We start from the raw sequence: 27,871 nt of genomic DNA, 5'->3' as shown, positions 1-27,871 counted from the left end.
CCCAGTTCTCCTCTAAGCAGGCTGCCTGCTATATCAAATAGATAAGCTGTATTACTGATGACAGTTGATACAATCTCTGACTAAGTTGAAGCCATATAGACGTGAAATGAACATCAGATATTGAAAACCCTGTACTGCTAAAGCAGCTGTGGAACACAGTGTTAGTAAGCAGCTGTGCAAACCTGACCTTTGGTAGAGAAACCTCAGATGTTTTCAGAAATAGAATTATAATCAAAACATTAAAAATCGCTGGCTGATTAGGGTATCAGAATGCAAGTTGAATATGTCCTCATTTTGAGCATCAACACTGTCTCTTATCACAAAACATCCACGAACCACCATGAAGGGGCCTTTTAATTCCAGCTATTCTCAATGTGTTATTCATGGTAATGATACTAGAGATGTTAGACAGTATTTCTTATATATATCTGATATATTTCTTATATCTCAGACTTCTGAGGTGCGGTTTTTACACACACACGCACGCACACACACAGACACACACTGTTTGGAACGGAACATATGTGTGTCTGTGTGTGTGTGTGTTGATTTAGACATATTCTCGATTTAGACTTATGTTCTGTAATTTATAATAATGGAGAATAAGCTGCAGATGCTCAGCTTTATTTTTTTTTTAAAAGGAAAAGGGTGCATGTTTTTTAAAAATCTGCTCTTTAGTGCGCATTGTCATTGGTTAAACGTTTCCTGGATTACATCTCATTGGCTGCAGACTGTGTCTGTCGTCTATCTAACGACGCCCCCATTTGCCAGCTACTTCCGCTGCTGTGTCAAGCTGAGGCTACACAGTAAATTCTTGTTCATCTTTCTGGACTTGCAGATACATTCAGCCTGCTCACGCCACTCAGGTACGATGACAGATATTCCGTTGGTCTTTCTATGGTCTTATGTTTTCTTTTCAGTGCCCTAAATTTTGCTTTGGCCTCTCTATTCAAAAAGGTGGCTAACCATGCTAGTTAGCCACCTTATTTTTCTTTAGCCCGCCCGCTAATGGTAAAGCGCTAGCTGTCAAAAAGCTCCGGCCAGCCTCGGCACTGTCAGTTTGTTGTGTGGGAACAATGATTTAAAAACATTGTTCTCATTTAGGAATATTGTATAGTTCGTCACATGTTAAATTTGGCAAGTTAAAGTGTATGCTATTATGTTAGCAAGCATAGAGTTTACAGTAGCATTTATTAGATGGGTTGTCAGAGCTGGGTGTTTTTCAAGTTGTCAGTGAAGGTTTAATTGGTAATTGATTTAGAATATAATTATTATTTGGGTATTTTTAATGTATTGTCAGTGCAAGCAGAACGATTAAGTTCCGTGTGCTGGTAAAAAGCTGCTGGTAAAAAGCTCTTGATGGTTGAGTGTGAGGGAGTCCTTCAGAGGAAAACATCTATTCAGATTAAAACCGTCACATTTTCTTCACCTGCAGCAGTTTATGTAAAGGTGCAGATTAAAGTCATTTCCTATCACGTTTCACTGCCTCAGCAAACATTGGTAATGTCTCCCCGCCAGGCTGACTTCTTCCCGATTACATCCGCATCTGACTCGCAAGAGATTAAACAAAGGTTTGTCGTTTAAAGCTGGTGTACTTTAGGTCATTGACACAAGGTTTGCTCTGACACAGTCATCTGTTTGTCTACTCTCCCTGACAGACATATTGCTCAGTGGCATTCATAGTAGTACTACTGCATGTTTCCACTGTCACTAAGGAACTTAATGTAAGGAAGTGATACTGTGTTACTGACGGTCAATCTGCTTAGCATTGTTTGTTCATTTGATATCGATCTTTTGTAGATATGTCAGTAATAACTGTGAGGCAATTCACAAATGTTTTGACTACCACAATTTGATAAAGTTGAACTGAAAACGTTGAACCAAAATAACATCATCTAAGCAGATGATGAACAAAAAGTCCCCCTTTTTCAGAATCAGAATACTTTATTGATCCCTGGGGGAAATTATTTTTTGTTACAGTGCTCCATTATAAATCAACATTAAGACAAGACAGACAATACGCTAACTAAGAATAGTACAATATATACATACATACATGCATACATACATACATCACTCATAAATAAATAGCTGGAAAAGAAACATGTGTAGTTGTAGCAGTAAACGGTGTGTTAAGTGGATGCGTTGTACAGGGAGATGGCCACAGGCAGGAAAGATTTCCTGTGTCGTTCAGTGGTGCTTTTCGGTAATCTCAGTCTCTCACTGAACGAGCTCCTGTGACTGACCAGCATGTCATGTCATGTCTTAAACTTTTTAAGAGTTTGTTAAAAAAAAATGAGAGGTTTTGTTTTTGGTGGTGATGGTGTTTTTTTTTGTTTTGTTTTTTTGCACGATGGTACAGTGGGGGTGGATCTTTTGGATCCTGTGGATTATGCTTTTTGGACTCCCATAGTTGCTATGTGTTGATCTTGGGGCTTTGGAGGCCCAGCCAACACTTTAGAATATTTTTCATGTACCTTGAACCATTCCTTGACAGGTTTTGTGGTGTTACAGCATGCATTGTCCTGCCTGGAGAGTGAGTGCTGCTCCATGGGGGTCAGTTTAATTATGGGTTTTATTTGTCAAAGTATAAAAGCTGGCATGGAAACTTTCCCAGCAGAACATTGCACTGAAAGGATGCTCTGTGTTATGTACTTCACGTAGTAGCTGTTTTATTGTTGCTAATCATCTTTTGTATGGTTAGGATTAAAGTGAACTTCCCTTTTTAAAAAAAATTGTTGCTTTATCCACAGGAGTATGAAGGTAGACACATTTTGTTTTTATCTTTACATGACATACTAGTCTGTCCTCTCTGGAATTGCAGTTGTTGTCATTTAGTTATGGGTTTTCCTCCCTAAGGTACCTTAATTACCCTCACCATGGTGTCTATGGCAATAGATTCCATTTGAAAGGGGAGCTTTACACTGTGCTAGTAAGTAAGTTTACTAGCACAGGTAAGGTAGTTACCTTAGAGTAATGTAGTTCCACTTGAGAGCTAGATGAGCAGTTGTCCTTGTTGAAACAGCAATTGCCTAATTAAAGTGTTCATGGAATAAATGCTTATGAGCGTTCAGTTGTGGAATATCTGTGTTTTGTTTATGTTTTGCTTTTGTATTTTTTTTCTGCCTCACATTAGAAAAAGTTTGTATGAGTACAATTTGTCTTTCAGCAGGATTGCACAAACGATTATTAGCCTGACCTTCATGAAGCTTGATGGAGCGGTGGTACGTGGGCAGAGGAAAGACCCATTGAATTTTGGTGGATCTTTTTAAATGAGCAAAATAGGGCAATGGCTCTGGTGGAGATTAGCCTGCCTAATGCTCTTGTAGTTGAGTTCTGTGGCTAAATTTAAGTGAACAGGAAGAAGATGTTGCAAGCCATGTCCCAAAAGTTGGGTTTCAGCAGTGTTGAAACCTAACTGTTGCAGCAATGGGACGGTCAGCAAATGCAAAATCAGTAGTTGTATTTGGAAAGCAGGGAGGAGTCTTGGTGTAGGTATGTTTTCAGTGTGATTTGTCTGTTAGCAAATGCTAGGTTGCTTCTGCTAAGCTAAATTTGAATCAATTTATTTAAGTGGAGCATGGGTGAAGACCCATGAAATCTTTAGTGCAGCTTTGTGTCTCTTTCTTTAAATTTCTAATTAATTGTTAAAAATAGATGATGTTGTTTGTGTATCACATTATATTGTGATATTCTGTCGTTCGTACAGTTGCATCATGTACACGAAACTGCACGATTTCCTCAAAAGTAAATTAAAGATCTTTCAGAAGTTTCTCTGAAGCAAAAAAAGACTGGTATATTTTTCCTTTGGTAATTTATAACTGTAGGTGCCCTATAAAATGCAATTAAAGTATATTCTGGTAATGTGAAATTGACTGGTTGTCTCTAAAATCCATTGGAAATGTGGCTCCACATACCTTTTTACCTAAATGCCAGAACGCAGAGAAAGTTTAAACCCAGTCACCTGAACCTGTCAAATAACAACTCAAGTGCAAACAATGCTGATCACAAAACATGCTTTTGTGCACATGTTTTATCTAAACTCAGGAGTGCCATTGTTTGTGTTAATGGGTGGACAATTCAAGGGAGTTTCCAGGCAAGATGCTGAGCAGGCTTTGTTTCTGCATACACTGTGAAGGTAAAACTCCTCCTAGCAGGTTCTTCTTCCTAGCAGGTATCACTGGTATGCGCTGACTCACACTGTTCAGTAGTTGTGTGTGTGTGTGTGTGTGTGTGTGTGTGTGTGTGAGAGAGAGTGTGAGAAACTATACGTTCAAGCATCCTGCCCAGAATGAGACAGTATCTTATGCCCAGTGGGGTTTACTTGACTTCAAGCAGGAGTAGAATAAAGAGAACAAGCTCCTCCCTTATATTTGAAAGACAAACAGACAGGATAGACTAGCGCACATGATTACACATATGATTGAGCTTAGATCTCAAGTGCAACAAATTCAATGAAACATTTGTTTGGAGCTACCTTTAGTCTTTAGAAACTTACCTCATCAGTGTTAGGGGTGTTACAAAAAAAAAAAAGAGTGGGGCAAGAAATTAAATAAAATAATAAATTGCATATTATTCATTACTTTTCTTAAAAATAATGCAGTGTTACTTTCTCTGATGGGTCATTAAGTAATTTGTTCCATTACTTCCAAGTAACAGCGTAACATGACATTAAATTCGTTGTCACATAAACTCGTAATTTGATGCTCTATGTATATATCTCTGTATCTCTGTTATATGTATGCTAATTTCTTTACATTTGCAAATGTACTCCACAGTTTTTGTGTACTTGTTTGAGACATTTTTTTCACCCCCTACTTCCTCACTTCTAAGGCTGAATGACTTATGCAATCTAGAGGTTACATGAGTCCTCAGTGTATTTCAGAAGTTTCACTGGGAGCTTTTGTTATTATACGGCAAGATTTTTCACTCTATCATTTAAATAATCTGTAAACATGTTTTACATTACAGTAAAGAGGAAGAAATGCAAAAGGATCAAAAAAGATCTGACCAACATGGAAAAAAGATTTGTACTTGATTCTCATAGGAGAGTTTACTTTTCGTCACACATTTGAGTTATTATTGCATCAGATGTAAAAGTGTACGTTTGAGGCTGTTTGGGTGTGGTTTATTGCAATTTCCTCTCTTTAAATGGATTAATGGTTTTAATGTTAGCACTTAGTTTTTCTAAAGTGCTCCAGTCAGTGGATGTACTCCGTAAGGTTAGTCTTGTGATTGAAGTAGACTGAATTTGATTTCATAGTTTCAGTATACTATAATAAAAAGTAATTTGTGAATGATTGTCAGTTAGACCGTCTGTTGGTCTTGTGCTCTACTTCCATTCGCCAGCTCTTTGGAGCTTGGAACGTAAGTTTGGATAACATCATAGAAAGCTCACGGCTCTCCAAGGGGAGATTGAGAGACCAGTGTTGGACTGTTAGAACAGCTTTGAAATTTATGAGTTGTTCGCACTAAAGTAAAAACTATCATCACTTCATGCAGAGACCCCTTCGACGCCAGCTGCGGCCTCAAGGCTGGAGCTGAACAAAACACCCTCATAACGACTGTGTTTAGACTGTTCCCCCCATTCCATGCAAGGCCACCTGGGTTGGCTGGAAGACTGTTTACTTAGCCTGGCGGGGCGAAGGACACTGTCTCAGCTGAACTCTGGACACACACATACACTGACTCCCCCCCTCCCTTTCCAAACGCCTTCGATGCTTGTGCCCTACCGGGGAAGATGGCAGTCAACTGGACCAGCGCAGACATGCTGCAGGACCGGATGCGCTGTCTACACCGGCTCTCTCTTACCCTTTACCTGCCCCTGTTGCTTGTCTTGTGTTTCTATGGTGTATTGACAGTCATGTGCTTTTTGTGCTGAGGTGTTTTTTCTATTATCAAACTGTTCTCCCACTAGGAGCTCAGTCTGAGTAGAGTTTTGTTTATTTTCCCCCTCCTCCTCTTACCTCATGTTATGTATTTTTTTCCCCCTCCTCCTCTTACCTCATGTTATGTATATTTTTTTCCCCTCCTCCTCTTACCTCATGTTATGTATTTTTATTTATTTATTTTTTAAAGTTGGTCAGAAGGTTCCTTTGTAAGTACAGCATGCGCCATTAGCGTGCTGCCTGCTGTAACCCTAATTTCCTTCGGGATTAATAAAGTATTCTGATTCTGATTGTGATGAAAACAGGAAGCACGGAACACAAAATAAACTAATTTTGGTCATTTCACCCAGTTAGACTCTTGCTCAAATAACTTTTGCTCTACGTCAGTCTAGTACTGGCTTACAGTACAAACATTTGTGTTTTGTAAGATGCTTGGGCTTAAGACAATCACGTAACAGCCTTTCCTGTATACAGACATGTTTCTGAAAAGATAAGAAACTAAAACATCATGAACCATTATAAACTACTGATTCAAACTTGGGGTGTAAGAGGTTTGAATCCCTGATGAGATGGCTTTTCATTGTTAACCAATATGGACCTTAGAAAAAATAGCGACCACGCACATAATGGTGATAAATGAAACCTTAAACTCACCATTAACCAAATACTTCGCTGTTCTGTGTTATGTCTACACATAGCAGAAGACTTCACAATGTATATGTTATGAATTGTAACTTTAAGTGCTTTGTTACCAGCAGCTTGTTGCAAAAACACATAATTTGCTCTCATTTCTTTAGTTGAATGTGCAAAAAATTTCAAAGATGACAGTTTGACAGATGTCGGTGCAAAAATATAATTTTACAAGTTAATTCTCAAAGAGCTATTGGCTGAAAACTTGGCATATCTCTGCTTGGTGTGCAGAGACCTGATACAGGACCTGGGAAATGCATCTGGCCTTTGAGTTGATCCACCCATTGTTTGCCAAATGAGATCTTTGAATGTTTTTCAAGAAGCCTAAAGAACTGTTCCTGGAGACTACTGACAGAAATTACAAAAAGGCTTCAGTACGAGAGTTTAGGCTGTGTTGAATGATAAATTTTGTTAGAATAGTGCAAACACTTTTTTTGTTGCCTTACACTGTATGTTCATGTGTATTTGCGCCTGTTTCAATAAATCATTGTACCCGTTTTCTAGCAAAATATAAATTCAATATGACCCAAAATGAGTGACTGAGACTATAAGCTTAATGGCAAAATGTTTAGATGCAAAAAAAGAAACATTTTCCAGTAGATTTCTATAGGACTTGATGTGTCCTACGTCCAGCACAAAATCATGAAGAGAAAGTTAGGAATGAGCAGGCAGAGTGGTTGGGGTCACCACGTTCAACAAGACCAAGCTAGGTTCATTCCTCCTGAGTAACTTGCTGTTTTTCAGTAGTGCACTACTTTCTGAGTGCTTTCTGAGTTCAGTTCCTTGGGTTGCTGCTTTGGCTTTAGTTTACTTGCAGCTACATCTACAGAGCACAAATGCCTATTAACACTCAGATCTCCATAGCAATTCTGTCCACCCCCCTTCTTTTTTTTTTTTTTTTCTTTTTCTTCCCCCCCCCCCTTCCCTTTCTGCACTCATTAGTGCACAGACAGCACACACAGCAAAATGCTGCTCTCTGTTGAACTCCCTCTAACACAGTGGCCTGTCTGTGATTCTTGTTCCCACTGTTGTCTCTCAGGCCACATTCACATCCTTCCTACTTCTCTCAGAATGGTAGATGAGACCCATTTCCTTCATCTTAACCTTGAGCCTTTGCTAGGAAAACTTAATCACATGACATAAATAGCAGTGTGGCATCTGAGTATTTAGATGTCTATATAAAGTGTATCAGATGAATGACAGTGAATTGCAGGGGTTATCCGTGTGTCCTTATAATATGCATTTGGCATTATTTGACCGAAAAGTTCCGGGAACTATCAAAGTGACATGAAATGACATCAGCACAGAGTATAATTTTGTCCTGGACCACAGGTTCATAGAAATAAGCCTCTGTGTCACAGAGACTAGTAACAAGAAAAAGTCCAGGACTGATCATTCTTATATGTGAGGAACTAATATTAACAACAATAGCTAACATTTAGTTCACACAGTCCTGCGTTAGATAGCCCTTCTGGCTGTGGTAGAACAGGTCTCTTAACAGTGGGCCACATTTGGGTTATAGAACAGTTGCCAGTCCTGTCTCTATATATGCACAAACAGAACCAAAGCACAGATGCTTTCTTAGTTTCAGTGTGGACTTGCTGTCCTTGTGGGCTATCCTAACACCATAAATCACTATGAGGAAAAATTGGGGTGAGGGGTGGGGGCTCCTGTTTCATCACATTGAAGTATTAAACAGTTATTCTACACTTTAACCTGGCCAGTGAGAATGTTAGCCATATAACTATTAGCAGATATCTGATGGACAGAAATCTAGTCCCAGGGAAACAGAAGTTACTGTACTTAAAGTGCTGGTCCCAAGTCTGGATAAATGGCAGAGTAACCTTAGGAAGGGCAATTTGTACCAAATCAAACATGCGGTTCCATGTGCTGTGGCAACCCATTTGGAAGTAAGGGAACAGTGTAAAGTACCTCTATCTGCAAATAATAAAATGATAACGTTAATGTGGGAGCTAGGCAACAAATATTTTCAGGCCTACCTTTATAGATATTTGTATCTGAAAACCGTTCATTTTTCTTAAAGTCCCAGATTCAGCAACTAGACAAATGGTGGAAGCTTACCTTACCAATTCTATTTAATCAGCAAAGAAAGTATTGTGCCATATCACCAGAAGTACAGCACTACCTCAGGTGCAACCTTTCTCTAACGTTAGCCTTTTTTGGTTGTCTGCTATACAGTTTCTGCCATCAGTGGCATGTTTGTATGTGAAACTGACTTGGTATGTGGTATGTGTTTCAGTCTGTAGAGGTGTGTCCCCTGTTGAGGTAGGTGTGTGTAAAGAGAAATATAGAGGTGTGTGTATGCTGTATCAGTATGTTGCATGGCAACCTTGTCCTTTACTTTCTTTCACCTTGGCTCTACCTCTGCCAGTCTGTTGACTCTCTCTCTATGCGCCTTTTGGCTTTGGATGTTTTTGTCTGCGGTGGACAGCAGAGACAGACATTACTTGGCTTATGAATGGAATTTTGGCATCAGTAGGTTTGCATTTCAAATGATTGTACAACATTTGGTGACAAATTTTACAATCTGTAATTAATGAAGGACTCGGAGTGCGATTTGACACAATCACTTGTCTTGTAACAATTGCTTTAGTTTAAGTAGTGTCTCATGTTTTATCAAAATTAGAAAATCTAGGGATAAACTGTGCACGTACCCTGTGTAATATTTTAAAATGTCTGTCTTTGTCTTCAAAAGAGAAGATATTATTGGTCCTGTCACTATGTATTTATAAATCATTTTATCCAAAAAAAATGGATTAGTTCATGATATAAAGTTTTATTTTAGGTTTAGCTCAAGCTTTGATATGGGTACTGCTATATCTAATTTTGCAGGTAATTAACTAACTTTATTTAATTATTGATTTAGAAAGTTTCATAACAGTTTTATTTTACTTTCTCCTGATATTTCTGGAAAAATGGACACCGACAGTGAACTAAATCAGAAAGCTTAGTCTGTGGGTCTGTATTTGAAATGAGTTACATGAATGAGGAATGGGGTAAAGTTATCTCTGTTCCAAAGCTTTATCTCTCTGTTCTGTGTATATATATTTTTTTTCATCTGCTGACCTTTTTTGTGGCTACATTTGGTGAGCTATTATCAAAGTACGGAGGAGAGTGGTTGTGGTGCTCATATGGTGCCATGTCTGTCATGGTTACGTAATGGCTCACAAGGCGTGTGAGACAGCGAGTGATATGATCTGAGAGCTTGCTGCAGCCAATCGGATACCTCTCTTTTTCTCTCGCTGTCTGTGGGTGTGTGTTAGAATCTGTTTAATTTATCTGCACAATTCTGGAATGAAAAGTAAGTTCTTTTAAAAATGCAAGACTATCAAAAAGCAAAACAAAACTTCTAAACATGGATTTAAACTGAAATTCAAGTTTTAGTGTGTGCAGATAAAAACGGTGGCTTGTCAGTGATTATGAAGAATTTATTTTCACTTTCATCTATTGTTGCTGATGCTGAGAAGGAATCCTGGGGAAACATTTGTTCTACAAAATATAAAAGACTAAATTAACAGTGTTGTTAATGGAATACATTAGAGCACATAGAATTAATAGATTAGACAGTCTTTAATTTCCAAGTATTGCACTCAGTTTACTACTTTTCAAATACACAAACCTAATTATTCAGGTCGTCATGTGCCTCTGAAACTGTGCTTCAGAACAGCTTTAAGAAGTAGTGCTAGTTGGACATCTTACAAAGACCAGCTACAGCCTGAGTGCAGTAGTCATACTTTGTCTCAAGTGCTGCATCTCTATCAAAAGAAATTTTCTTATGATCTGAATAGGTTTAACCAACCTTATAAAATGGGTCTGCTTTTTAATGGGTTGTGAACAAAGAGCAGTTTGAGAAATGAGCTTAGAGTTCGAGTCAGTGTTGTCTTGACTTTTCTGAGTGAGAACTATGTCAGCTTATTTCATCAAGTCAATAATGCAGTTCTATTATTGATGATAGTTTCCATCACTAAAGCACACACTCGTCATCTTCCTGTTTTCTCTGTGTGCCTTAGTGGAGCTAGGAAAATGTGATGGATATCCATTTCTGATATTGCCTTATTTTAGAAAGCTTCACTGAAGGATATTGATTCTGGTGACAGAGATTGTAGCACTGTTGAATTACAAACTGTGAAGTGGCCTGTCTATTGTACAAAACATTTAATGTCATACGCAAATTTTATTTTCAGTCATATTTGCTTTGTGCATGGATGTTAAGGTTGGGAAAACGTGTTTTGTCTGTCATTCTGTTGCTGTATACTATAGCTATATATAAGGTTCAGTGGTCAGGTATTTGGGGGGAATTCATTTGGTGATGTGAAGACAATGTGCGACATGCCTTTTAACTGACAGCTTTGTTCAGAATCTGCTGTAACATTATGTTCACATAGCTTCCACAGACCACTGACTATGAATGCACTGAAATATGAATAAGGATTATCATACCACGACTCAATCTTTAAGAAGTGAGTTAGAGAAGGTGGTGTTTTCTTCCATCATATTTTCGACACAAACCCTGGTAGACAAGTGCATTAGTCAGATTTCCTCCGGTTGGGATTCCAAAATGTCCTGCAGAACCATTTAAAGGTTTGGGAGTTCCCTAGTTTATGTGATTTGTGAGGCCACAGGAAATATCACGTTTGTCCTGTAGATCTCCTGACTGATATGATCAGCTGATACAGTCAACTCCCTTTTATAGTGGAATTTCTTTTTTCTTTGTTTGTTGCTTTTAAAAAATGTTGGTATAAATCCTTTCTAATACTGAATGTAGGAAAATGAGAGAGATTCTATTTATTAATTTAAAAAAAAATCTAGATCTTATTTAAGCCAGCCTTTCACAAGTTAGAAAAATGCTGAGTTGGACACAGAGTTAACTGGTAGAATATTTGAATAATAGTTTATCCACCTTATCAATTGTGGACGCAGAGGCCAAAGTTCATGTGTGTGCTGAAGGCGTTTCCTTTCTCTGGCAAGGGCAAAACCCATCCACTGTGTAGAAATAGGCCAGGCGAGTGTGTAGAAGGCCAGGCGAGTGGGAACAAGACTGAATTTGGTATTTTTATCTTCTAAATCAGTCAGCTGTATGAGACTGGATATTTCTTTTAGGATTTTCTTTATGCTTCAGGTATGTAAAGATTTTATAATTCTGGAGATCAGGTCTGTCACACTGCATTACTGTATTAGTTAGACATTAATCTGTGCTCTCTCTATTACTTGCTATTACTCTCTCTATTACTTGCAGGAGGATCCCAATAAGCAGCAAGTGGGTAGAAGGGAATTTAGGTTTACTGTTTAATATACAATTATATTAATGTAATTAATATTCATATTTTTGTGTTTAGAGATGCTTTTTTTTTCTTAAGTGTAACCTGTAGGTATCAACTTTTTTTTTTGCATATCCCAAAATAGGTTCATCTGAAACAATTTTATTATTATGCTTCACAAAGGCTGCTGTAAACACAGTGGATAACATTTGGTAATTTGGTTTGGCTCCTGATGGAAATACTGCTGTTAAAATAAATCAGAAAATTGTAAATGCAAATGGAACTTTGCTAATTTTAAAAGCTGTTAAACGGTGGAACACTGATTTAAAAACTTGATCAGTGGAGTTATGACCATAAGAATGAGTTTTCCATTAGATCAGGGGTCCCCAACTCCAGGCCTCGAGGGCCGGTGTCCTGCAGGTTTTAGATCTACACACCTGAATCAAATGATTAGCTCATTACCAAGCCTCTGGAGAACTTCAAGATATGTTGAGGAGGTAATTTAGCCATTTGAATCAGCTGTGTTGGATCAAGGACCCATCTAAAACCTGCAGGACACCGGCCCTCGAGGCCTGGAGTTGGGGACCCCTGCATTAGATGGATGGGGCCATGCCTTCATTAGTCAAAAATTTCTTCTAGCATGGGACTGTTTGTCCTACAATAGGCATCTACAAAAGTTCTTTTTCTGTGGCAGTAGTAGATAAAAGTGTCAATGTAATTTATTGGAAAATGGATTAAATAAAAATAAAAACAAAAAACGCACAGAATACAGTGGAATGAGATGTGTATGTCTTACACAAATTCACCTTTGCCTGTTCCCCTTCCCTCAGGATGTGTGTCTTGCTCATATAATATTAATATTATATGAGCATTTCGTTGCCTTGTAAATATTAAGATTGCATATAATTTTAGTAATAGTTGTAAGTAAATATTGCATATATGTGTAACCCTGCCAATGGAGGGTGCCATCTAGATTACATCTGTCATATTGTTGTTAACACACATGCGTTTCACATATTCTATCATCCTTATAAATCAAAGGGGCCAATTTAATTTTCATATATCTGTCTGGTATTCTAGTTCTAATGTTTAGAGCCATTGGTGATAAGATAAAATGGATAAATGGGCCCTTGTTTACCTATTCCTTAGGGGGTGTGTGTGTGTGTGTGTGGGTGTGTGTGTGTGTGTGTGTGTGTGTGTGTGTGTGTGTGTGTGTGTGTGTGTGTGTGTGTGTGTGTGTGTCTCAACATTTGACATGTGGGGTGTGTCATAATAAAATGATGTATGCTATCTTATATTACTGGTAAGAACAGGCACATGGTAGTAGTGGTTGTAAAACTAAGCTGATTTTTTTTTTTTTTTTTTAAACAGTGTCCAGATGAAAATATTCTGTGTAATGGTAACAAATCTTTTTACATATTGTGTGAGGTTTTTACATGTTAAATGGTTTTTAAATATGGTCGGCACAGTGAACAAATTCCTTTTTAAGTGCAGCTCGGGTTTTTGCTAATTAATTGACACTAGGGCTGCACGATTTTGCATAAAATGAGAATCACGATTTTTTTTTTTTTTTTTTTTTTTTTTTTTTTTTTTGGGCTTAGAATTGAGATCAGGATTCTCTCACGATTTTCTTTTCCAGTATAAATATTTATTGCACTTATTAACTGCACATCAACTTCGTAACAGTTGAAACTGAACATAAAAACAATAAATAAACATAAAAACAACAAATGTCTCACGTTTTGTTGTTGCCGCAAAATGTTGTACTGCTTGAAATTCCGTCTCCACCGTTGCTCGACACTGCGTGTATAGAACAGGTAGTGCAACAATAGAAAAATAGTTGCGGGACAGCACTGTGTAGCGTTTGTCTAGGGTGTTGATCATTTTCCTAAATCCCTTGTTTTGCACAGTGTTGATGCGAGCCATATCTTTGGTCAGGTGATAAGTGATAGCCTCCGTAATTTCTTTGTGCCTGCGGGAGTTCGACGGGTATAGGGAAGGGCTGTATAAGGTTCCCGTTATTGATGTTTGGGTGGTTGACTGGGACGGATTTTCTCCTGTCACTTTGTCGTCATCCCTGACGTGTTCGCCGTTGTTTTTTTCCCTGCTAATTTTAGCATCACGCGGCACAGCTTCTGTATCACGTGGTATAAGGCTCCGCCCTTGTCATTTGTTGAGCAGGAAGAGTGAGCGCTTGTTTTCATGCAGATTACGTCCCGGATCAAAATGCGGTACAATCGTGGTCGTCTTTTTTTTTTTTTAATCATTGTCATTTGGAAATGTGATCGCACATAAGTATGAATCGAGATCACGATTTTCTAACAATTAATCGTGCAGCCCTAATTGACACACTCATTGACCCGTTGGCATTACTTTTTTGTTCTGTGTGATGAATAAACTGGAGTTTCAGTTTATTATGAATTGTATTTCTTGAAGGTTAAGTTACTAATTAAACAACTCCTTTTACTTCCTTGAAAATTGAAGTCCATGTTAAAATGTGTTTTGAAACTCTCAAAACTCTGGGCTGGTAATTTTGACCTGGGGAGTTACAAGTTATTCTGGGTCTTGCTTTTAAACTGGGTGAAGCTAATGTACCAAGCAGAGGGTAACAAAGACCCAGAATGCCTGTGACAGTGGTGTCCCAATTGTGTAACTACTGAACTAGAAACATCTCTGTTTTCACGCAACAAGCCATGATAGACAAAATTGTGACTGTGACAGAACAAGCAGACTTTGAGCGGATGGAACAGATGGTTAGATCTACTGTAAAGAGCATCAAGATAGTCCACTTAATGCAATCTTCTCTGCATGTTGTTTTTATTTTTGAAGGTTATCATTCCAGAAATGGAAGAAAATGTGTTAAAAGTTTGATTATTCTTGGTACATTAGTACTCAGAGCATGAAGGATGCAATGACATTGTGTGCAGCTTTCTGTAGCTCACAAAGGTCTCTGATTTGCCATTGAATTGTTGCTCTAGGGCTTGTGTGAATGTGTTTGAAGAAAAATCATATGATGGTTTATATTCTCCCAAATTGTTTCAACTCCAAAGAAAGTAGAAATCCCTTGGAGGGAGTGGAGGCTACGGCAATTTCAGTTATAAATTACCTTAAATTGCAGGATTATTGCAACCTAAGAACATTATGATCCCAGCAGTATGTTTACACCCTTAAGGCCTTTATACATAAAATTTGTATAAAATTTGTGCAAGTAATTTGGTTTCAAAAATTTTTCGACTTTGTTTTGGGGGGGTTTTGTGCAAGTTGGTTGTTGTATAAAGGCATTTACAATTAATTAAATGAGAATAAAGGATTATACCCATTTTAAGAAAAAACAAACAAAAAATAACACATTTTTGGAGGTTTGAACTTTAATGTGTTGACTTTATTTTTCCACTTTTGACTTAAAAAAAGTGGAGGGAACAAACATGGCAAGTAAACACTAGTTATAACCTTTTAATATTGATTGTTAGTAATATATTTGTTTCTTCTTTTTTTTTCTTTCTACAGATTATTCATTTGCCTTGGTCAAAAGAGCCACATAAATTGAAGACTGGAAGTGCATCCGTTGTTTGTCTGCTAACTAAGCAGCTGATTTGCTCAAATTGACATCTGCTGGTGTCATTCCTCTGAGGACAGACCATCTGCTGAAAATCTGTGTGAAGCTGTATTTGGGACATTGTCTCGATATCAGACAAACATTGCTCTGTTGTTGTGGTGACACTCAAGCGAGACCTAGATTGACAGGTCTCCCTCCAGAGTAACTTTTCAGAGCAGCCACCAAAAGGAACATGTGCTAGAAGTTCAACATCTGTCCTAAACAACTGGTCAGCTTTGACTCTAGAAGATGAGCAATGACGATGAGTTCTTCGATGCCGTCACAGGTGGGTGCTTAATGTACATACTTATTGATGTGTTTCCCTCTAGTTTATCTTTTATTAAGAAAGGGGAAACATGCATGCTTCCTGTATTTCAGGACTGTATTGTGATTTTGTAGTTCTCACTTCTCCTTTGGTAGTTTAAAAACTTAAAAAGGGTTTTTAGAGGAAGAGAAATATTTTGTTTAGCGTTTTGGTATTTATTAGACCTGATGTGTATATATGTAATCGTTATTTTTCTTAGGTCTTAGTCTTTCTCTGGAAATTGCTACATGGTTTTTCTGCAAGAGGCTGCCACTCCTAATTAGATGGTCTGTTTTTGTTGTCGAAGCACAATGCTGTCCAGTGGAACTTAACCTGCCTTCGTCTGATGATTAGTTGAATAATTCAGAGGTTGGCTGTCTTACGACTATGATTAGTGATATCAACAACAACCTGGAGGGTGTGTGGTTCATACTTGTGTGCCTGTATTATATTCACAAAGAAATTTCATCTGGTAGAAACTGCCAAAGTTTGTGTCAGTGGGATAGTAGTGACTACCCCAAATCAGCATATTTGAGGAAGCCAGCTAGACTTCACTCTTTTTAAAAGTATTTTCACATTTCTTTTTTTGGTGAGCAGCAGTTAATAGTCCTTGAAGTCAGCACTCTCAGGATTTCGTGCAGCCTAATGTTACAGTCCAGGTGAAGGTCTGATATCAAGCAGTACCCATTTACAATTACAAAGTACAGCCATGGTGACTCGCCTGGGGTTTGTGAGCAAGCATTCTTGGAAGCAGATACCTGGAAACTCAGGAGAGATGAACTTTGAACTGTTTACTCTAGGCAGATCTACCTCAAGTTTAGAAGACATCAAAACAATATAAAATCTGTGTAGGTTCAGCATTGAATGCTGAAATATGATTATAATATTAACTCTGAGAAATAAAGGCATGCAAACACTTTATTGTTGTAGATAAATTAGCAGTGCAGCCACTTATTTAACAGCTCGTTCTGTGCAAGGATAATAAGAGGGCAGGCAGGGTGGTGTTCTCTGTTAATAAATATTAGAATCACTGTTTTGTTGTTTGATTACCCCATGTTGACGTAGAGCCATTGCTATATGGCTGTCGTCACTTTAGCAAGTCATTTCCATTCAGGTATAAATAAAAGGGCTGTGTGTGTGCCTGCACCTGTCTTTGTGCCATTGTTATGATCATCTTAGTAATTTGAGACAGATGCAGAACAGGGGTGATCTATTATTTATGTGGTAGCATCAGGTATCATCTGGCTTGGCTTTAGCATCTTTTTCTCTTCTTAATTTACCCTCAAATATTTTGTTGTAACTATTTATTTTAAAAATATTACTAATGTGCTTGATGATTTGCCCGGGGCACACCTTCATAACACCTACAGAAGCTTGAAAGACATTGTTGAAGTGCAGCTTATATAATACATGAAAAGAGATTATCAAATATTTAAAGTTCCACAACCCTGGCTATGGGTCAACACTAATGTGTGACAAATAATTTTGTGTTGCACATCCTGCATTTAATGAGTCAGTTTCATACTGTGCAATACATTTTGTTTCTCAGGAAGTGGAACTTGCGACGTCTCAGTATCCATCCATTCGCTTCCGCTTATCCTTTTCAGGGTCGCGGGGGGCGCTGGAGCCTATCCCAGCTGTCATAGGGCGAGAGGCGGGGTACACCCTGGACAGGTCGCCAGTCTGTCGCAGGGTGTCTCAGTACTAAAATAAAATATTTTGTTGTGACTTATGTGACGATACGAACAATGCACCTTTGTACCTGACACCTGATTAGGCGTGTTTTCTGAGTAATGATAGTCATTAGTGTTTTTAAGCTTTTGTTAATGCACCACCTTTAATTGCCCACAACTCCATCCTACAGTACTATGTTGCAGATTATTCCAGCCCATTCTCATTCCCACGCCATGAACATCTGCCTTTTTGTTAAATCCACTGACGAGATGCAAGATATTCACAATCTGTCCTTTTTTTGAGATTATGATGGCGAATATGACTCCTTATAATATGCTCTCCTCCATGTTGAGCAATGATGCCGAAAGGTATTTGTGTTAAATGTGGCCCTATGTTGTCGTGGCCAGGCTTCCTTATGTGAAAGGTTTGAATTGAGACGTAGATTGTTATTACCTCATAAACAAGTTTACTGTTGTTGTCCCAGGTTTCTTAGTTTACAACAAGTGTAAAGAAGATGACATGGTGCGGATATCTATGACGTCGGTTTTCTTTGAATGCCACATTTCTTTTTCTTCCGCAGGCCTGGAATCGGACGAGTCGTGCGAGGGGCTGTCGGAGGCCAGTTTCAAAGATGCACAAGGGATTGACAGCAGCAGCCAGAGGAACAATGGATCAGTCCCACAAGAAAATGGCATCAAGAAACACAGGTACTCCTGCATTCCTCACCCACATTCCATCTGCTGTGTGTGTACTTGTTTGTGGATAAGTACTCTCTTGGTCAAAAACAATTGAGTTAAGTGGAACATTTTTGGGCAGGGTCACAATTTGTAATGGCTCAGTTTCATACAAAACGCATACACAGAAAGGCACACAATGCTGCAATTTTTTGGGTGCAGCAGTTTAGAGGTGACGTATTTTTAAGCTTAAAAATAATGAGGGGGAAAAAAAGGGGGGGAGTTTTGTTGTTGTTGTTGTTGTTCACAGTGGGGGGCTGACTTGGGTGACCTATATGTGAAGGTGTGGTGTGTTTACTTGAGTTAATTTCCTTTTATAAATTTTAAGATGTCAGTGGAAAATTACCAAATAGGAATTTTAGGATAGTTAGGTGACTGGGTTTAGTTCCTGTGAACAGAGGTGAGATGAATTGGCTTTGCACTTGTTCTTATCTTCGTGCAGAATTTCTTTATCTTCTGCCCTGATAACAAACCTGAACGCACTATCTCTTATCTGCAACCTTGGATATTTCTTTTCTTCTCCATTTCAGGACATCTCTCCCTGCACCCATGTTTTCCAGAAACAATATCAGTGTGTGGAGTATCCTGAAAAAATGTATTGGACTGGTAAGGGAAAGCTGGTTATCAGATTTAAGAGCTTCTCTTCTGTACGTGAAAGGCTTTCATAGAGAGGTTTTCATAGTCATATTGGGCAGTATTTACAGTTTTTAATTTGCACACAGATAAACTGAAACAAGAAAAATGTATTACATAAAATTACTTGTTAAAACCACAATTTGAAAAACGTTTTAGAGTTCAATAGTATAAAGGGTAATATGTTAGGTAGCTTTTTTCCCCATTATAATTTACTGTAATTTCTTTCCATTTTTTCCCCCTTTATATGCAATACTGTGTTTAGTCATGTTGTATTTTAGGAGTTATTCTAGTTAACCTGTGGTTTAACTAGTGTTTAGTGCTTTGGCTGCTGACACAATTACAGTTTTTGTGATATAATAGAGTATATTCAGCTTTTATCTTAATGTTAAACAGGAACTGTCCAAGATCACGATGCCCATTGCCTTCAACGAGCCGCTGAGCTTCCTGCAGAGAATCACGGAATATATGGAACACACTTACCTCATCAACAGAACCTCCTCAATGTCCGACTCCATAGAGCGCATGCGGGTAGGGAGAGACGTGGACACACACGTCCTGTGTCATCTACCATGTTTCTCTGCTGTCACCCCTGACACTCTTCTCCACCCACTCCACCCTAGCTCCCCACAATGACATTGTCTTTACCTCTCTTGTCCATTGCTTTGAATGGTTGTAGTAGAGCCACCAAAAAAATTATCTAATCGAATATCATAAATGAAATGCAAATAATCTGGACATAGTATGGGGAGAAGGAAAAAACAAAACACTAACAGACATACTCAAGAGATGACTTGGACACATACGCGCATGCTAACTTGGTCTGTAATTGTTTCTGTTTAGGCAGTAGCTGCTTTTGCTGTGTCAGCAGTTGCGTCGCAGTGGGACAGAACTGGAAAGCCCTTTAATCCTTTGCTGGGAGAGACCTATGAACTTATCAGGTACACTTGCTTTTTTCTCTCTCGTTTTTTGTGAGGTCACTTTGTTTTACCAGTTAGCTTTCAGTCTCTCTTTTCACCCCTGCTTCTTGCAGAGAGGACCAGGATTTCCGAATAGTGTCTGAGCAGGTATCCCATCATCCTCCAGTGAGTGCATTTCATGCAGAGAGCCTGGCTGGGGATTTCGTGTTCCACGGCTCCATCTACCCTAAACTTAAATTCTGGGGCAAGAGTGTTGAGGCAGAGCCTAAAGGGACTATCACACTAGAGCTACTCAAGTTGGTCACTTAAAATCTTTGCGTTTAAATTATTTATTCATTAATTGTATTCTAAAACTGATTTCTCATTGTGTTGACTTTTTTTTCACCTTTCCCTCTTAAAACTTCCTCCTTCATTCTTATTTCCCCTTTTTCTTCCTTTTTTCTCCCCCCTGCAATTTTCATCCAGGCACAGGGAGGCATACACATGGAGCAACCCTAACTGCTGTGTACACAATGTCATACTGGGAAAACTGTGGATAGAACAGTATGGCACAGTAGAAATAGTCAACCACAGGTATTTAAATGATGCTTGCATGATAGAATTTATTATTTTCTTCTTTTTTTTTTGGGTTGTATGGAAGCCCCAAACGCAATTTCATTGTTCTTGACAATGACAATAAATAAATAAATACCAAAAAAAAAATACCGAACTAGATACTAAGAAGTGTTTAACCTGTATTGATCACAATGCTTCCCTATAACTAGAGTGAGGAAATGACTGCAGTCAAGTTCAGATGAAACACTGTAAGGCTAACAAATGTTTACCCACAGTTCTCCATTCCTGCCGTGCACCTTCCTTGTTTCGTCTAATACTAGACACCAGCCTGCTTATGGTCTGTGTGGCTTCACAGGCAAACAACGTCTCCTTCAACATTTATTTTTCTAGGAAAGCAGTGCAAAGCTTTTATTGTCCTTATTGCTAAGCGTGCTGTGTCTTATTCACACAGTTGCACAGATTCATGCTAGTAACTGTGAATCAGCCAGACCTTACTTGCACTGACTAACTGTTGTCAAAACAGCAGGGTTTGAACGTGAACCTCTTTTATACAAATAGCCATGCAAAGTGATTTATATGAACGTATAATTGCATGATAAATCCACCACTTTATAATGTCAAATAATGTTGCTTTGTCTGTTTAATTCACTATAATGAGCTCTGCCAGTGAAAAGATGTTAATTGGCTCTTGTCTCATTTTTCCTGCAGCACTGGAGACAAATGTGTGTTGAATTTCAAGCCCTGTGGGATGTTTGGCAAAGAGCTACACAAAGTGGAGGGATACATCCAAGACAAGAGGTTTGTGTTTACTCTAACTGGTTTGTCACCTACATTGTGAATCTTTCTGTCTTCAAACGTTTAAAAAGACATGCTAATGCATTTTCATTATTTTCAATCTCATTTTCCATTGTACTTTTCTTCTCCTATTATTGACCATTTTCTTTTTTACATTCCTTTTTTTTTTTTTTTTTTTTTTTTTTGTCTTTTCTAACAATTTCTTCTCTCCACTTGCATCTCCAACTTTTTGTGTCTTGCCCTTTTGCTCCTTTTCCTGCCACATCTTCTTACTGTCGTTTTCATCTTCCGTTTCTATCCAGTAAAAAGAAGCTTGCTGTCATCTATGGGAAATGGACTGAATGCATGTGGAGTGTCGACCCTCAGGCCTATGAAGTACACAAGAAGTCTGAGAAGAAAGGAGACAACAAAAAGCAGAAAAATGTAAGAACCTGTGCAACTAATATTTTACATCTGCAATAAGAAATCATAAAAAAACAACAATGTAGTGCCAGTCTGTGGGCTTTCTTTCTTTTAAAAAATAAATAAATTCATCTAAGTCATATTTCCTTTTCTTCTTCTGTCTTGATTTCCTGTTATTGTCCACAGCAATCTGTGTGGTCGTATCTAGGTAAACTAACAAGCTTGTGTAGATCAGTGCAGAGGTTTTTCAGCTCTTCCCCTTTTAGTCTGCTTATTTATTTGTAGTTGTGTGCAAATGCTCCAAACTGCAGGTTTGGAAATAAACAGATACTGACAGAAGCTTTGATCTCGCTGGTAACTGTTTGTGCCTGCAGCGTTCAGTCTCTGCTGATGCTATCAATTGGTCCAGTAGTTACAGTGAGTTGTATCATTCACAGGATGAACTTGAGGGCGCTGAGAACGATGACGCAGATGACATGCCCGAAGTCCAAGAGACTGTGTCTGTTGTACCAGGAAGCACTCTGTTATGGAGGATAGACTCTAGACCAGCACACTCTTCTGTGGTATCAAAAATAAAGTTACACATCCAAATTGGTGGCCCAGAACGCACACACGCAAACACACTCATTCTTGACATCTTTTATTCTTTCTCTGTTTCCCAGATGTACAACTTCACAAACTTTGCGATGTGTCTGAATGAGCTGGAGCCCGGCATGGAGGCCATCCTGCCCCACACAGACTGTCGCTTCAGGCCTGACATCAGAGCAATGGAGAACAGCAACATGGGTAATTAGTTTTTATCTGATCAAATTTGAATGCGTCGCTGGCTGACATTCAATAACTTGTTTGACAGAACTGTTGTTTAAAAAGAAAACCAGTATGCTATGACTATGTGGATGTTTAAGACGACTTTTAGAATGATCACTCTGTGAAAGTAAAACAAAACACAACAAAAAACAAAACAGAACCAATAAAGAAAAGAAACTACAAATGTTTTACTTCTGCTGCTCAAAGCAAAGGATTGGCAATAAGTCAGTGCTTCCACCTGCTGGATGTTGATGGTATTGTGCAATCCAAAGTGAGTGAGTTCCACAGGTGCCTAAAGAAAAATGGAAACAAATGAAATTAAAGGGGTAAATAAGCACAAGACTTTTTCTTGTTTTATTACAATCTGAAACCTTTCAACTCTTTATTCTTGTGAAGATGAGGCCAGTAAAGAAAAGGAAAGACTGGAGGAGAAACAGAGAGCTGCCAGAAAAGAGAGAGCCAAGAGAGATGAGGAGTGGTCTACTAGGTGAGAAACGCACACTAACACATGCATTCACTTTAATAAATTTTTCTGTGGTAACCTTTACAACAGCTTCAAAATATACCAAAAGTAATGAAGTTTTCATGATGCTGTTAGATGTCCAGTGTACATGAGAATAGCAGGGGGATTGCAGTGGTGCAGAAACTGTTCTGGTTAGTTGTTAAGAGTAGAGCTGAGCCCTAAAGGAGAATCTGTTACCATAATGGTTAATCTACATTCCTACCCTCACCCATGGCCACAACATGGAATGTAGCTTTTACTGCAAGTGTTAAGAAAATATTATTTACATAATGGACATTTTGTGTTCCACTCTCATTCTGTTTAATAAAATTGAAGCTACCAACATCCGCTTACTTTATTACAAAGGCTGGAAACGGATTCAGTGAAGCGAAGTCTGTATATTTAAAGCTCACTAATCATTGATGAGATTTATTTGTTTATACCGTATGAAAACTGAGGTTTGTGAAGAAAGTTTTGAACTGAATAATGGATTAAAAGAGCTGCAGGCTGAAGACGCAGAAAGGAAGGACAGCTGTTAAGATTACAGATTGACAGGGAAATGCAGGTGGAAAATAATACACAGACTTCTTGGAGGTTAATTGTAAAAGTTATATCTAGAAACTGGTAACACACTTAAGACCAAAGCCATAGTAAATCCCTACGGAAGTGTAACCTGTGTTGATTTTTTTTTTTTTAGGTGGTTCCAGATGGGCACCAATCCATACACAGGTTCTCAGGATTGGATCTACACTGGTGGATACTTCAACAGGAACTACCAAGACTTGCCTGATATCTACTGAAAACCTACTTGCCTTTCTCCTCCTCCTCCACCATATCTATAACCTCCCGTTACACCCTCCCCCCCCACCCACCCCCGGTCATTAACTGGAGATAAAATGATACAAATCATCATCAAGGCACACCAACTCAGATTGGAAATGCATACAAAGAAGCTGAACGTTGTTGACTGCCGAGTCTTCAGTAAAAGTGATTGTTTTGGGTTTTTTTTGCGCTGACACACACACACACACACACACACACACACACACACACACACACACACACACACACACACACACACACACACACACTTAAGAGAAGTTGTTATATTATTTCCAAGTCTTACTCTCCATCATCGACTAACATCTCCTGTTTCCCTGCTGAAGCACACTTTAGAGCACAATGGCCATTTAATTCCAGGTCAATCCCTCTGGCAGAGAGTTGGTAACAACTCAAAAACCTCACAGGTCCGTTCTGAATGTTTAACATCTTTGCTATTGAACTCTGTGCTCCGAGGATCTGCCCGCCAAGACTCTTGATGGCAGCATTTTAAAAACATTCACATGTCACAAATGAATTTTCCCAGTTTAACATGTGACTTTAGAGGATAAGGGTGTTGATCTGCAGCTGCTTGTGAATGAAACTGTTGTTCAGTCGTTTTTTTTTTTCTTTTTTTTTTTCATTCTTTTAACTAGTGAACTTAAGAGGAGTCCAAAAAGACTAGAAGTAAATATTACAGTGATGGTATATGCTCATCTATTGTGTGAACCCGTGTATAAATGCATACAAGCACCTAAAAGCCATATTAACAGGAGAGGGTGTTTTTTCTGTGCGGATATGAATTAGAAAATATGAGCCTAAAGGAACTGGATTGTTATAAATCTCACTATCGTCATAGAAGAAACTTGTCGGTGTAATCCGAGTATCAAATGCAGCTCTAGATAACTGTGTTCTGTGGCAGGATTGGGTGGATGGATTCATGGACAAAGTGACATAAGCAGACATGAACGGGAAAAACTGGAGAAAAATGGCGACTACAGAAAAGTTAACGGACCGCAGATTAACTTGGCGTCGACTCGTATAATAGGACAACAAAACAAGCAGAAACGATACAGTGATGATTGTAGTCTTTTGTGTCTGTGCAGGCTGCTTCTTACACTTATGTGCCAAGCAGAAACACTATTTCTTAAAGTGAAGAAGGAGAGGAGGAGGAAAAAAAAAAAAGCCGGAACTTCTCTAATGAATGTTGGCACACACAAAAAAAGACTGTAGACGTTTTGGATTGTTGGCAGTGTCCCAACAGGGTCCCAGAAATTGGTAACTCGAGATGAGGTCCACTGTTGTGCAGTTTCCCTTTGATTTGTGTTGAGCTCAACAACAGTGTGACTCTACATTTAACCCATTCATTATTATTTTAATGCATCGTCACTGAGCAGGACTCACATTTCCCTTCAGATTCTAGGATACAGACATGTTGGTAAATGAATACTGGGATGAAATCCATCTTTTTCTTTTTTTTTTCTTTCTTTTCTTTTCTTTTTTTTTTTTTAATTTAAATTTTTGTTGCTATGCTGAGGTTTTATTAAAAGGTTAAAGTTTTTAAACATTGTAATGCTTTCGATTAAAGCACTTAGGCAGAGCTCGAGTCACCCTGCGGTTTTGATAGAGTGAGAAATGTAGAACAAACAGGTTACAGCTCTCACATGTGCGTACTAACTTAACATCGTAACACACGCGCCTAATTTTGTTTGACAGATGCGTTCTGCTGAAGTCGATCCCTGCTCAGTACGTTATGGCACGCATCTAATTTTTAATCACATTTAGTTTTGTTTCTGTATTAAAAATCACATTTTCACATGAATATTTAGCTTGCAGCACCGACCCTATGCAACTTTTGCACGTGTCTGTTATTGTACCACAGCTTAACATTCCCCCCCTCCACCCGCAGCGACACATTGAACGCACGCACACACACACCTTCACTTTTGAGTAGTGAGATGTACCTTTTTATATATTGACTTTGCAGCCTTAGTTTAATACATTCCAGATAATTTGAAACCTATTTGTACTACTTGTCACTACAGGTAGCCGTGTTGTCACATCTTCAATTTGACTTTTATTTGTATTATTTTATTTTATTTTTTTCAAAAATGGATTACCGTGTCATGCTTAGTGCCCGAGCTTGTCTGTTTTCCATTTTTAACTTGTGTGTTATTTATGGTGTTTTATGAATGAGGTTTTTTTTTTTTTTTTTTTTTTTTTCTCTCTTGTAGCAAAATCGTTTCTTAATGTTTTGCTTAGGAAAGAGCAGAGCGCCTAATCGGGGCTTGAAGCAAACATTCACCAGCTGAACACTGAACCTTTGACTGTGGCTGTTACATCTGTCTGATTTACTTGCCAGTACAGTATCTGTAACCTATTCAGGACATGTTGGGTTAAATTCACCAGTACAATCCAGAACTTTTACATTCATTTAAAAACAACCTAAAAACAACTTTTTTTTGTTTTGTGTTATTAAAAAGCTTATTGCACAAACACTACTCCCAGTGCGCCATCACAGAAGGCTAAAGTCAAGCACTCACCAAATTCTGCAGCTGTACATGAATCCAAACAGACACAATGATCTTGGTAATTTTTTACTGTAAACTACTAACTGGCGAAAACTAAACACATGTAACCGTCACGTTCATCAGTGCTCATCAAGCTCTACCAGTTATACAACTAATAAACGTTATTTAACTAATTCTAGGATTTTATGTTGCTTTGATTGTTGGCTCTTTCTATTAAGGAAAATGTTTTCTGTTGAATTTTGTTTCTCTTCGATTGTGTCATGTGGTTGTCGATGTAATATATGTGTAAAAGTGTTGCACAGAAGTAATCGCAAGCAAAATGGCATATTTGTGCAATTGATTTTATTTTTATAGTATTTAAACAGTTTTTGGTGACAACCAGAAGTTTTATTTTGAAGTCGGGAGGGGTCTGTAAGGGGTTGTATCCATACTGTGGACAGCTTGTTAGATTCTATGAATGGGGAAAATGTCTACTAATAAAATCCTAATGTCAGCTTTGGGACCCTTCCCTTCTTCTTCCTTTTTTTTTTTTTTTTTTTTTTGGAAACATGCATGAGTAAGTACTGACTTTGCACTCCTGTAGCATCCCCGGACACATGATGCTTACTAGTGGGTGCATATTTAACTGCAGTGGGCTTCTAACTCAGTTGTGACAACCTACTCATGTAAGACTGTGTGATCCAGCTGTATTACTATCAATGATGGATATAACATCGTTCTCAAAAGTAAAGATGATTGTGCGAGGAGAACCTGCGTGGTTGCAAACAAGTACATTTGTTTAAAAGTCAGACGGTTACAAAAAAGAAGTTGGTTTATAAATGACATTTTTGCGCAGGCATGTTTCCTTGCTCCCCGCAGCACCAAGAAGACTCTTCCTAGTGGGCGTGTTTAACTGGGGATTATTTTCACTACTTTTTGAGTGCTGACAAGTACAGCGTTAACTCCAGTGGGCTTCTAACAGCAGTCATGACATCCTACACATGTAAGACTGTGATTCAGCTGTGCGTGGAGCCAATCACAGGAGATGTTGAGAGGCTACAATGGGGAAAGACAGCATACACGATTTAAACAAATCATGAAAAAAAGTGCACGTACTGTAAAGAAAACAAAACAAAATTAAAAGGCTTAAAAAAAAAAAAAATCCAAGTGACCGTTATTACTGGATGTCCACACAAGTAAATTTTTAAATAAATTTGAGTCACAGTGAGCATCTCAGAGGAAATGAAAATGATTTGATGGTGGTTGAGCACTAAACAGGCTACTGTGCAGATTTTATGAATCCAGTGGGAATTTTGCATATGTGTTTTGTGCGCAGAGTGAGAACATTTATATGCAAATATAAGTGAATAAGGCCCATTTTCTCTCATGTGCAAACATGACAATTGAAGCATTCCATTTTTCTTTTTAATGACTTGCATTTAAATTTTTCCGAGCACGGCCTCCATTTCAAGGTTCAAGGGTTCAAGGTTCTTTATTTGTCACATGCATAGTTATACAAGTATAACACACAGTGAAATGTAGCCTGACACGCTCCTCGACATGTGCAAAAATGGGGGGGGGGCTGTATTTAATATTTAATTGTGCACATAGTGAGGAATACCTCTAAACTTTATTTAATACAAACAAATTCAGGTATAAGAATATGCATAAATCAATTATGTGTGTACACACTGTTAGTAAATGATAAAAAAAAACTAAAAACTGGGTTTAAAGGGTTTTTGTGTGTGCGGCGTGTTTAGGGAG

General features: G+C 38.3%; 1 protein-coding gene across 4 annotated transcripts; it reads left to right on the top strand.

Annotated features, from left to right (window-relative positions):
• Positions 1-761: 761 nt before the first annotated feature.
• On the top strand, positions 762-26,621 carry LOC309697083 (oxysterol-binding protein-related protein 2-like; the record flags this gene model as incomplete). Of its 4 annotated transcripts, none has more annotated exons than XM_082518735.1 (14): positions 762-866; positions 15,365-15,738; positions 18,011-18,137; positions 18,695-18,770; positions 19,194-19,328; positions 19,641-19,738; positions 19,831-20,013; positions 20,183-20,290; positions 20,981-21,070; positions 21,370-21,490; positions 21,907-22,032; positions 22,132-22,255; positions 22,673-22,763; positions 23,476-26,621. In XM_082518735.1, exons 2-14 carry the CDS (start codon positions 15,702-15,704, stop codon positions 23,576-23,578), a joined length of 1,419 nt encoding a protein of 472 aa, XP_082374861.1. In that variant the 5' UTR covers positions 762-866; positions 15,365-15,701. The 4 variants fall into 4 exon arrangements, with proteins under 4 accessions (XP_082374861.1, XP_082374864.1, XP_082374862.1 ...); XM_082518736.1 differs by lacking the exon at positions 762-866 and adding an exon at positions 8,986-9,074; XM_082518737.1 differs by lacking the exon at positions 762-866 and adding an exon at positions 11,609-11,718.
• Between the last annotated feature and the right edge of the window lie 1,250 nt (positions 26,622-27,871).

The sequence above is a fragment of the Aulonocara stuartgranti genome (genome assembly GCF_965226115.1).
Source record: "Aulonocara stuartgranti genome assembly, chromosome: 20".
NCBI classification, from domain to species: Eukaryota; Metazoa; Chordata; class Actinopteri; order Cichliformes; family Cichlidae; genus Aulonocara; species Aulonocara stuartgranti.
Note: the sequence above shows the minus strand (reverse complement) of the source record. Positions and strands in the feature narration are given on the sequence as shown.